The following is a 12,597-nucleotide window of genomic DNA, read 5'->3' on the forward strand; positions in this document are numbered from 1 at the left end:
ATATGCTAAGGCTGTTCAACCACTTGCTATGACGTGCACTGACCACCAGGGGGCAAACGCTCTGACCAGTAGGTTAGCTTGCTGCTGGGATTCGGCAGGTCAGGACTGAGCAAGAGGGGCCAGGCACACCCTGGAGCCCTCCTGTGGTCCCTCCCTGGCTGGCCAACCTCCCACATCCCTCCCCGGCCCCAGTCGGGCATTGATGGGGTTCCTCAGCCTGGCTTGTGCCCTCTTACAATCCAGAACCCTCTGAGGGATGTCAGAGAGCCAGTTTGGGCCAGATCCCACAGGCCAGGCCGAGGGACCCCACTCGTGCATGAATTCGTGCACCGGGCCTCTAGTGTTATATAATTTACAAAAATTTAATCCAAAGTGTTTCTTATGAGAAGCCTTATAACATTGTTATTTTTAAAGTAAGTAGGAACCATAATTCCAGAGAATTCTTAGGCACTTAATGGAAACATGTGGTCCTTAAAGACATATACAAATATATATTTTGTTAGTTGGGAAAGACCCAAAGAAAAATATCCTGATGATCCATTTGGTTTCAACGAGATAAGAGTCTAAAAAGCATTCCTTTGGGCCAATAGATCTTCATTGAGAGGTCCTAAACATCTCTAAATACTAATTTCCTCCCCCTGTAATGTATTGATATTAATACCTTTTTCCCAGATTGCTTGAACTTGAGTATATGTAAATTCCTTTATGTTGTGCCTGGTATATAACAGATGCTCAATGAAAGTGACTGCCAGTGCCCAGCCCCTTCTTTATCCTCCCATGACCTTAATTTCTTGCTAAAATTGGGCACCTTCCTAGGTAAAAACACACACAATGAAATGGAAAAATCCTGTGCATTTCTTTTATAGTAATTTAACTCTAAATCTGAAAAAAAAAATGGAATTTGGAAAAAAAAAGTGAAATATATGGTCCTTGCCCCCTCTGTTTACATATGAGCAGTGTCAGGTGGCCAGGTTTTCTTTTGTTAGCATATTCCCTCTGGCAGAACCTTCCAGAAAGCTCCAGTTTGGTGAAGAGAAGGACACCAGGCTTTCCAATCGCGTGGTGCTGCTTGCCGAGGGAAGAGGCAGAGGTCCGCCTGTATAATCCGATTTCATCAACTCACACTAATCACTACTGATAGTAGCAGAATTTAGCCTGGGTCTGCTTAGTTAATCTAGATTGACAGGAGGGGAAAGAAATGGGATGCAAGGACACAGAAACAAAGGGAAAAGAGCCAACTCCGATTTCCAGCCTTGCTCCTCCATCTGGGGCATCTAATTTCCTCCCCTCTGGGGCTTCTGTTTTTCTTACCTTATAAACAAATGGGACTGGTTGGTAGGAGACCAGCCTCTCCCCGAGCAGTTCCTCAACAACAGGTGCACTGGGAGCCCCTGGGTCAGCAGAGAGAGCAATGCCCACGGTGCGAGGCTGCGCAGAAGGTACTTCCAGGTACACATTGTACCTGAGACTATGTATTATTTATTGAAACCGAGCTCTGCATTCTCTTTATTCTCTGGGCAGCCCTGGAGTCGGGCGCCTCCTAAAATGGATGCCACCAGCAGCTAACCTAAAGGCTCCCACATGCTACTTGCTTTCACTCATTTCCTTTCCAAGGAATTGGAAGCTGTCGCCGCCAAGCTTCTTATTAAAGCTTGGGGAGTAATTGGGAATGGCAGTTTAGCGACTGAAAGAGGAATTCCTCTCTGATTTTGGACGTCTCCACATGAATTCAAGATCCGTTTTTTAAGGAAATACTCCACTTTGGATTTTATGGATCTATAAACGATACACATTGTAGCCTCTGTCTCTGTATGCTGAGTGATTATGTGTGTCTTCACATGCTTAGTACTGAGAAGAAAACTGGGTTACCTGGAGGTTATCTTCATTGTTACTTATGATGCCTGTGGCTGGCAAACCAAGGGACTTTTGGCATTTGGGTGACAAAGACATTTGGAATATATTCCATTGGATTTCCCATGTTGGTGCCACTGTTTCTGGCCGCCTCCGTACTGCATGTTGCCATGCTAAAGACACCTAAGGGAAAAAATGTCTCCTGGGTAAGTAGACGATGCTTTTCTGTCTCTTAAAATGTTCTTTTAAAGCAGAAATGTGTGATTTGAGAACTTAAAGGCATCCAGTGGTTTCATGTTAATAGAAACAATTGAGAGAAGTTCTAAAAGTATTGCCTTAGAAAAGCAGACAAATGTTTTCAAACATGTTAAAAACCCTTTGGCAAAAGCATGGTGGCGTGCTTGCTAAAGTCTGAACTATAAGACATGGAAACTCACGGTTTGTTCTGCATTTTTTAGTTGCTTCATATTCATGCCCATACACAGAATTGAAAATGCATCAATACAAAGTCAAGGTTATGATGGTAAGATGTTTTTAACTCCAGAACTGCTGATGTTCATAAAGATAGTTTAGATTTCTTTTGGGTGTATTATGTCACATTTCAAGGGTAGGATGAGCAGAGTTGTTATTATTTGGGGGATACTCTTGATATGTTCCTTGGTTTTTAGAAACAGGATAGCAATAGATATTTCTCAATCTTACACATCTAATTACTAGTAATTTATGTCAATCAAAATGGCCATGTATAGTGCAGTTTAACATCCAAGAGATAGCCGTGGCATGTTGATCCTAATCAAATTTGACTATTTACTGTTGTTTCAAGTTCGTTTCCTACCAAGAATAGAAAGATTAGATTGAGCTCAAAATAATGAGAACAATCTGTAGCCTCTAAAGAAACAAGTGGCTTTAGATCCCTGCTATCAAGTTTAGAGAGCTTAGTACATTAAAATTAATGGGCAAATGGATTCCCTTCTACTCTCCATCTAAGTTGTTTCTCTAACACCATTGTTTTAGTCAGCACCCACATATGTAACCCAACTGTACTCATCAGGGAATTTATTTTTATTTATCTATTTGAAAGTATATTTTTAACTATTTCTGAGAGGAAGGGAGATGGAGAGAGAAATAGAAACATCAATTATGAGAGAGAATCATTGATTGGCTGCCTCCTGGGTGTTGAGCCTGCAACCCGGGCATATGTCCTGTTTGGTAATCGAACTGTGACTGCTTGGTTCATAGGTCAACTCTGAACCACTGAGTCACACCGGCCTGGCACGGCATTTATTTTTATAACAGGATTATGCCTTTCTTAAATTAACTCAGGAAAAATAAGTGATTCCATATTTTCGGTCCAAAAATAATTTTTACTACTTATTTTGAAGATAGTAAATCATTCTTACTTAATATGAAATGTCACAATGTTTATCTGAAGATGATGGTTGTGTATTTTTTTCTGTTGTGGATCGTTAGTCTTTATAGTACTTAATTAAAAGTCAGATATCTTTCCCAGCCAGTGTTGCTCAGTGGTTGTGTCGACCTATAAACCAGGAGGTCACGGTACAATTCCTGGTCAGGGCATATGCCTGGGTTTCAGGCTCAGTCTGGGGACTATGCAGGAGGCAGCCCATCAGTGATTCTCTTTCACCATTGACGTTTCTCTCTCTCTCTCTCCCTCTCCTTTCCTCTCTGAAATCAATAAAAATATATTTTAAAAGAGACATATCTTAGTTTAAGCACAACTCCCAGAATTAGTTCCACAAAAATTGACAAAATTTTTCAAGCTATTTACTATTAAATATTAATATATTTTAAACTCAATGTTATTGGTGTTATTAATTTTCATCTCCACCTAGAATAATCAAAATATATTATTCAGAGACCCTTGGCCTCAGCAGTGAGTTCCTTCCCTCCCTGTACAGATGGCTCCAGTGGCTAATTCTGCAGCCCAGCTGAGTGTCTGCCACCTTCTCTCAGTACACAAACACGGAATAGAGGGAGTGGGTTCAAAAGTACACCCCTCCTTCATCTGATGAATCAGGTTAAAAGATTACTTCTTCCAAAGCAGTGCCTGCCTAAGGAGGGTTTCTGACATGAGGGCAACACTTGAAACAATTTTTTTGTAAGTTTCAACTACCTTTGGGTTTGGTTTACTTCCGACTCAATTATTCTGCTATTTTTCAGAAAAGGTCAACTTGTTGGCTAAAGCTTCATTACCAGTTATTTTAACAGAGTCAGAGGACTTGTATTTTTTTAGGTTAAAATTTTCTCTGTAGATTCCATTTTCTTACAAACGTCTCTGTACCCGAGTTTGTCAAAACAAAGTTTACAAGTTTAGTTGCTGCGGCATTCTAGGGAATACATGAATTTGTTTGGTGTGTGCTGTGTCATAAATAAAGATGTTCATTAGTATTAAAAATGCCTCATTTTGAATGTATGGGGTAGCAAGCATGAGTTTGACATGCATGGTAGAGAGACCCTTTCAAATGTTGAGTATCACTTCCATTTTAGTCAGCTGTGGTTGGTTTCGGCATTGAGCGGCATCTGTCTGAGTTCTCTGGCTATGTGGAGTGAAACTGGCACTCTAATTTGCATTTGAACATTCATTTAGGCTTGAGTTCAAGAGGAAAATAAAATGATTCATCTTATCTCACAGTGTAGAGAGGAGTTTTTATACTTCTCTATCCCTGGTTCCTCTGAAGTATTTCTTAGACACACTTTGCCCCATATGATAAACACAAACATATATTGCTGAGCATCACAAGCTCAGAGGGAAACACCACCTATATTTTCCTGGTGCCTATGGCACACGCGTGGGAGTGTGGTATTTGGACAATTGCCTGAGAGTTTCCATGGCTGTGAAATGAACAAGAGGGGAGTAACTACTTATTTCTCTGAGATGAGGTGAGGATTCAAGTCATCTTGCTATAAGGATTCAACAATCATTCAAGTGTTTATTGACTGCCTCTTCTATGTTATTATTGGCACCGAGGAAACATCCTATATTATAAGAGAGGAATGTGCTAATTAGCCTTTACACCCTGCGGCGTAACGACTAAGCGTGTCACGACCAGATCACGGATCAGCAGGAGGGTGGGCCAGCGAGGTGCAAGCAGGCTGCAGAGAGCTACGGGAGGGCGGCAGCGACCTACTGGCACACGGATTCGTGTACAGGGCTAGTAGTTGGGGAACAAGAGGCTCAAAATCACCATGGTGAATAAAATAAAGCGGTGATGGGGTTAGTGTAGGAAGCATGCCTCTAAGATTCATCTTCATAGAAAAGAAACAGCATGTGGCCAGGCCATTACTGAATCTCCCCAGAGCAAACAAGATGTGGGGCTGGAGAGAGGGTATGAGCTGTACACATAGCTGATAGCACATGTCCTAGGAAGATTCCCCTAGACCTGTAGTCGGCAAACTGGCTCGCGAGCCACATGCAGCTCTTTGGCCCCTTGAGTGTGGCTCTTCCTAAGCCTTAGGAGTACCCTAATTAAGTTAATAACAATGTACCTACCTATATAGTTTAAGTTTAAAAAATTTGGCTCTTAAAAGAAATTTCAGTCGTTGTGCTATTGATATTTGGCTCTGTTGACTAATGAGTTTGCCGACCACTGCTGTAGACCAGTGGTTCTCAACTCTCTGACCCTTTAAATACAGTTCCTCATGTTGTGACCCAACCATAAAATTATTTTCATTGCTACTTCATAACTGTAGTGTTGCTACTGTTATGAATCGTGATGTAAATATCTGATATGCAGGATGGTCTTAGTCAACCTTTGTGAAAGGGCCATTCTACCGCCAAAGGGGTCGCGACCCACAGGTTGAGAACCGCTGCCCTAGACAAAGAGAGGTGGAGGCAACTAGAGAAGGCTCCTGCCCATTTTTTTAAAAAATAACCCAATGGGAGACAGTAAGACCTAGGCGACCTATTAGGAAATAGGTGACCAAATAGTACTCAGCCAATGAGGAACTGGAGGAGGGACTAAATAAAAAGCTATGTCCCCTGCCCCATCTGTACAATGGGTGCCCACTCTCAAGACCGTTATTAAAAGTCTCATTTTTGCCATGCTTCTGTTTCCTAGTCCATCATTTGAAATTTGGACAGGTGAGCCATTTCTCACATTAGGAAGTGCCAGGAATTGAGAGGGGGTGTTGCAAATTGGTTGGTCCAGATATAGGAGCAAAGACTTGCAGAAGGTGGCAGAGTCAGCCATGGGGAAGTGTAGGAACGAAACATTCCCAGCCAAAGGAATGTCCAGGTGCAAAGACCAGAGGCAAGAACATGCCTGGAGTGTGTGAGGAATGGCAAGAAGGCCAGGCTGGCTGTACTATAGTGACATTCTTGGAATTTTCTTATGTCTCTTGTATGTACTTGCCTGTCTTCGGTCATTGTTCCATTGGGGATTCCAAAGCATGCCCAATCCCTCTATTCAAATCTCCAGAGAACAGTGGTTTGTAGCAGCGTCATAGGACGCACACAGTGGAACTTGCCAAATAAGATGACAGGCAGCAGGAGGGAGGAGAGGGAGACGGATCAACATGACACATTCAGGCTTTACAAATGGCTCCTAAGAGTCGAGAAGCTTGTTTATTTTGAATGTTGTGGAAACAGTGTTACAATGAACATGATGCTATTTTTGGAGTAACAGAAAGTAGAATAAATTTTAAAATAATGTTAAAGGTAGTATTAAGAAAGAGGATTTGGGCCCTAAACGGTTAGGCTCAGTGGATAGAGCATCGGTTTGCAGACTGAAGGGTCCCGGGTTTGATTCCAGCCAAGGGCATATACCTTGGTTGTGGGTACATCCCCAGTAGGGGGTGTGCAGGAGGCAGCTGATCAATGTTTCTCTCTCATCGATGTTTCTAACTCTCTATCCCTCTACCTTCCTCTCTGTAAAAAATCAATAAACTCTATTTTTTTTTTTTAAAAAAAAAAAAGAGGATTTGGAAGTAAGGATCCAGACTTATGGAACAGAGCCCTTAAAACAGCAATTTTTACTTTGTGTTAGGCTAGATTAAATACACAACGTGAAACTTTATTATGGAATCTCCATATGTTCTTCGATTATAAAAACCTCTTCCAGAAGGGTGGTTTTGAGTCATGATCCCGTGGGCATTTGTCCATGAAACCTATGTTGAGCCCTGAAGTCTGTAGATGTGACCCTATGCCAGATTGATCTACTTTGTTGAAAAGTCATTTTGCCTGGAAATAAAAAAATAATAATAATATTCGGTCCCACTTAGGAACCTGTTGCTTTGCAAACTCCCTTGCTGTTCTTTGAGTTCTCGAGATCTGAAGTCAGCCATATTGAACCTTGTGGTATTTCAAATCTATGGACCTACAGATATTTATTATTATTTGTGTATAACATGTTTTACTAGCTGCTTTTCCATCTTTAAGGTAGGAACTATAAGAAACTAATAACATTTATTTTTAAAAATGAAGGGAAGCTATAAAGAAAATAAATGCATACATTTACATAACACAGAGTGCTAGAGATTGAATAAGAACTCAGAATTTTGGAGTCTACTTTCTATTTCTTGAAAGAGATGTTCCTATTGAGTGCATTGTGTGTGCATATTGTTACATTATAAAACTAGAGGCCCCATGCACGAAATTTGTGCACTGGAGGGGTGGGGGGTGGTCCCTCAGCCTGGCCTGTGCACTCTCGAAGTCTGGGACCCCCTCAGGAGATGTCCCTCTCACAATCTGGAATCCCTCACTCCTTACCACCTGCCTGCTCGCTCTTTACCACTCGGCTCACTGCTCCTTAGTGCTGCCGCGGAGGTGGGAGAGGCTCCCGCCACCACTGTGGCACTTGCCAGCTGTGAGCCCGGCTTCTGGCTGAGTGGTTGCTTCCCCTGTGGGAGCACACTGACCACCAGGGGGCAGCTCCTGCATTGAGCATCTGCCCCTGGTGGTCAGTGCGCATCATAGCGACTGGTCGTTCTGCCATAATGTTCGCTTAGGCTTTTATTATATAGATAGCGTTACTAGAAATTGGCTAAAAGGCTAATATGAAAATTAAACATACTTTGTATATGGGATGCTGACATAGTTACAAAGTAGAAAGATGTCTCCAGGGAGGAATCCCCTTTCCCTTTTTTTGGGTCACGTGACTCTGTATGTTTCATCTCATTTCCATACAGATGACTCTTTCAAATGATCAAGAATCCCTATTCTTGTTTTCCTTTTTAACCTCTCTGACCACTTTGATATGTGTCTGTCTTCGTGAATTTAAAGCTGAATGGCTTTCAGTTAGGACTTGGTCAGAGATTTTCCTCCTGTTGGTTTTGCTGGTCTTTCCATCTAGCTTACTCATCTTTCACACAATAAGTTTCTGAACATATCCACATTAGTATTTCCCTTTCTATGCTCTAGACCAGTGGTTCTCAACCTTGGCTGCACATTAGAATCACCTGGGAATCTTTTTAAAATCCTGGTTTCTGGGCCTCATCCTCCGGAAATTCTGTTTCTTTGTTATGGGGTGGGGCCACAACATTAGTAGCAAAGAAACAGAATTTCCAGAGGATGAGGCCCAGAAATCAGGATTTAAAAAAGATTCCCAGGTGATTCTAATGTGCAGCCAAGGTTGAGAACCACTACGCTAGACATATATCACTGATGCCAGCAGTATTTCCTGGTGTTATTTACTTTCCTCTCTTTACTTGTTGGGCTACATCAGAAGGTTTACTAAACTTATTTCAAACACCTGTGCAAGGTTTTCTTTTCTTTTCTTTTTTTTCAGCTTTACTCACACTTGACAGGAAATCAGAGTGTCTGGTGATTCAGATAAATTCTTATGCTCACAGCTGCTGAGATTCTTCCAGAAACTCACATATGGTGACAGTTTTTTCTTCTTCCAATAATTTTTTTTCACTAAATAATTGGACTCTACATCTTGTCTGGGAAACCTGAGAGATTGTACCCGGAGGCGCCAGTAAATATAGATGTGCAGTGCGTTATCCAGCCATAAAGCCTTAGGAAGTATCTACTTGTATGAGGCCTGCCATTATTATTTTTAAATTATATGTATTTTTTTAAATTTCTAAACTGTTTTTTAACATTTGATCTTTCTCACCCATTGCTCTCACCGCTAGCCCTGCCTCCAACAACCACCAATCTGTTTTTAATATTTTTAAATATTAAAATGTGAGCCCTTTAAAAACAATTATAGTTCTCACTTACAGGAAGCTGAGACATTTAAAAGGGAGCAAATCGTCCTTCTTAGTCTCCTAAGGAACTCTTTTCCGCTGCTTTTCTGTTCCCCGTTTCTGTTCCCAGTGACTCTGTGCCACACTTTGTCCCAATGTTCCCTGATGAGGGAAATTCAAGCTTCGGAGACAGATTCTGGTTTAAATCCTGATTCTTCCCGTAGCTGTGGGCCCTTAGGCAACTTTTTAACCTCTGAGGCTGAGTTTACTCTCTGTAAAATGGGTGCAGTCAGACTTTTCCTTTTGGAGTATTTTAGAAACAGGGCCTGTCGGGTGCTTACCAGACTGCTGGCCCTCCCAGGCAATTAGTTAATTTCCCACTCCCTCCTCCAGTCCGTCCCTCTCTGCCGGTCCCTTTGCTATAGCACTCATTCCCTTCGGGGTGTATTTTCCTGCATCCTCTAAATCAGCGGTTCTCAACCTGTGGGTCGCAACCCCTTTGGGGGTCGAACGACCCTTTCACAGGGGTCGCCTAAGACCATCGGAAAACACATATATAATTACATATTGTTTTTGTGATTAATCACTATGCTTTAATTATGTTCAATTTGTAACAATGAAAATACATCCTGCATATCAGATATTTACATTACGATTCATAACAGTAGCAAAATTACAGTTATGAAGTAGCAACGAAAATAATTTTATGGTTGGCGGTCACCACAACATGAGAAACTGTATTGAAGGGTCGCGGCATTAGGAAGGTTGAGAACCACTGCTCTAGACTCTGTATCGAGCACTAACTTCCCAACTTCCCCTTCTCCAATCCATTCCACACGCTTCCACTACTGAAAGTCCCCGAAACCCAGATTTTCATCAGCTTTTTGACAGATCAAATTCTTTAGGTGTTTCCTCCCATCCACAGGGAAAGTTAAGTTAAACATCCCCAAATCCAACTGAATGTCCTCCCTGCAGCAGATAGGAGGGGCCAGAATCAAAGGCAGGGGAGCCAGGGTCCCCTCTCTCCCCCTGGCTGGCTCCTTCGCCTGGGTTTGGGCCCTGTCTTAGAGGAGATGAGCTTCCAGCTGGTGCAGCTGCCCTTCCGGTTGCTGTGAGGACACCCCTGGCTTCTAGAGCCAGCGCTGGGGCAGGGGAGAGGTGCAGGCACTTCACCAGGGCTGCAGACAGGCGTCCGCTTGGGGCTGTGCCCTGCACTCTGGAGGTCATGCCCTGAAGGCATGTGGATAAAGAAGGTGAAGAAAATCAAATAATGATGTGCAAGCCCCTCGGTGTCTTCCCCTTTTCCTCTTTGGGCGAAGGTGAAAGAGAAAGAGCGAGTGCTCAAGCAGGTGCATGAAAGACATCTAAGATCTAAAGTTGAGGGCACTATATCCAGACTGAACAGCAAGCCTGACGTTTCTGGGAGAAGGTGTTGATCTATGTTAGACTTTATTTAGATGCCATATTGAGGCCTCTAGGGCCCAGGACTGCGAGGCCAACTGTGACTCGTTCCCTAAAGTTAGGATGTGGTAAAATGCCCAACAAGTTACCATATCACAGTCTGTCCAAAGGGATCTGAGTCTGTGCCCAGTTGGGTCATTTAGTTCTGACTGTCCCCACCTTTGTGCAGGCTGGCGATGAGTGACAGCCCTGGTGGGCATTGACTGCCTTGGTCAGTGGGTCAGCAAACCTTTCAAGGAAAGCACACCACACTGCCACACCCCTGCGATACCATGGCGTGGTGAGCAGGGCCGGTGTGGCAGCCCTCCTTAGGACAAAGGCAGCAGGTAAAGCCCAGGTCATAGGGATGCGTTGGTTCCTCCCAGCCCGAGAGAACTTCTGTGTGGGCTGCTTGTGGTGGGGATCCCGCTGAGCAATTAGAAGGAGGCAGGTTCCGGGACGCTGTCTTGGAGGAAAGGTTGGAGAGAGTCCACTGTGAGTAAATTAAGTGACTAAATCAATGTTAACCCTGTTTCAGGGATTCGTTCAAACTAGGGCGACCACGAGTCTCATTGCAGGGCCTGTTGCCCACCACAATTATTTATAGGGTCCTCTTTCATTCTCAAAGGGGATCTGGCGTGGCAGTAAATCACACGGCTCCTCTTACTGTCACAACAGAAAATGAATGGCAGATTGAGGTACAGAGGAGGTGGGGAGAAGGAGTCCTGGGAAGGCGTGAGCTCTCCACTGAACAGCTTTGTTTGTGAACAAGCCTGTGGACTGGTCTGGCATTAGACGGGGACACATCAGCTTAGTACTTTGGGCAAGTGAATGGGTCTCTTTGAGGTCACTTTATTTACCTGCAAAATGGAGAGCGTTTTTTAGCAATAAGGTATATTTTATAGTGCGCACATTGTTTTCTTAGAATGCTATTGCACACTTGATAGACTACAGGATAGTGTAAGCATAACTTCTATGTGCACTGGGAACCAAAACATGTGTATGACCCACTTCCTTCCGATATTTGCTTTCGTGTGGTGGTCTGGCGCTGAACCTGAGTATCTCCAAGGTTTGCCTATACTCACCTCACTTGGATGTTTGGTGTTTTTGGCTTGGCACACGTTGTTCATTTTAGCTTTTAAATTTATTATCTTCCCAAGTCAAACCAGGAGAGTGAAATGAGCTGATTTAGCTCTCTCTGGTAGCATGAAGGGAAGCACATGAAGGTAGATGACAAGGTTCCTGGTTTTGTTGTTATTAATCAGCTGAGGATATGTTTTCCATTGATTTTTAGAAAGAGTGAAAGGAGGGAGAGGGAGAGGGAGAGAGAGGGAAATATTGGTGTGAGAGAGACACATTGATTGGTTGCCTCCCACAAGCCTCCCCACCAGGGCCAGGATCAAACCTGCAACCCAGGTACATGCTCCTGACTGGGAATTGAACCCGTGACCCTTTGGTGCATGAGCTGACGCTTTTCCACGTAGCCACACCAGCCAGGAGATGGCAAGATTCTTCCATCTGTTCCTCTGGTTAAACTAGTTCCACAAGGTAAATGCACTGCAGCCTCCTCCTGTAGCATAGGAAGGATGTGAATATCTCACATTTCTTGGGTCCCCAAAAAGAACCAAATTCTGCATTCTATTTAAATTAGCACAGTCTTAAGAAAGGCTGGACGTAAAAATGTTATCAACCTATCAAAGCAGAAGGGAGAAATACCATTGTTATAAATTTCTCAAAATTATCAACACCAGTCCTCCCAGCTTGACACACGAGAAATCAAAATGGAATCGCTCATTTGAGAATACAGGTGTTGAGCAGTCTCTGAGCTATTGTCACAGTGATCCCAGAGCCTACAGAGCAGCAGCCTGGGCTGTCATTTGGCGTGGCTTTTGTTACTGCAGTATCTGGGCTGCTTGCGGATCTGAGCGGCTCCGGTAGCACCAGCAGTGATAGCACCTCTTTATTTTTTTTTAAATATATTTTATTGATTCTTTACAGAGAGGAAGGGAGAGAGAGATAGAGAGCTAGAAACATCGATGGGAGAGAAACATCGATCAGCCGCCTCCTGCACATCTCCCACTGGGGATGTGCCCGCAACCCAGGTACATGCCCTTGACCGGAATCGAACCCGGGACCCCCCAGTCCGTAGGCCCC

The 12,597-nt window shown here is 43.4% G+C and overlaps 1 protein-coding gene across 4 annotated transcripts in view; it reads left to right on the top strand.

The window, feature by feature from the left end:
* Positions 1-12,597, top strand: part of CACNB2 (calcium voltage-gated channel auxiliary subunit beta 2) — a 270,818-nt gene that overhangs the window by 40,671 nt on the left and 217,550 nt on the right. Inside the window, exon 1 of one of the 4 annotated variants that reach the window (XM_015561460.1) lies at positions 1,331-2,057. The exons of 2 other annotated variants lie outside the window; for them this stretch is intronic. In XM_015561460.1, the coding sequence (XP_015416946.1) occupies positions 1,977-2,057 (81 nt within the window). In that variant the 5' untranslated portion in view covers positions 1,331-1,976. Of the gene's footprint in view, positions 1-1,330; positions 2,058-12,597 lie in introns of those variants that run through there. One more of the 4 variants, XM_015561461.1, reaches the window with a different exon arrangement.

This window comes from Myotis davidii, unplaced genomic scaffold (assembly GCF_000327345.1).
Source record: "Myotis davidii unplaced genomic scaffold, ASM32734v1 scaffold376, whole genome shotgun sequence".
NCBI classification, from domain to species: domain Eukaryota; kingdom Metazoa; phylum Chordata; class Mammalia; order Chiroptera; family Vespertilionidae; genus Myotis; species Myotis davidii.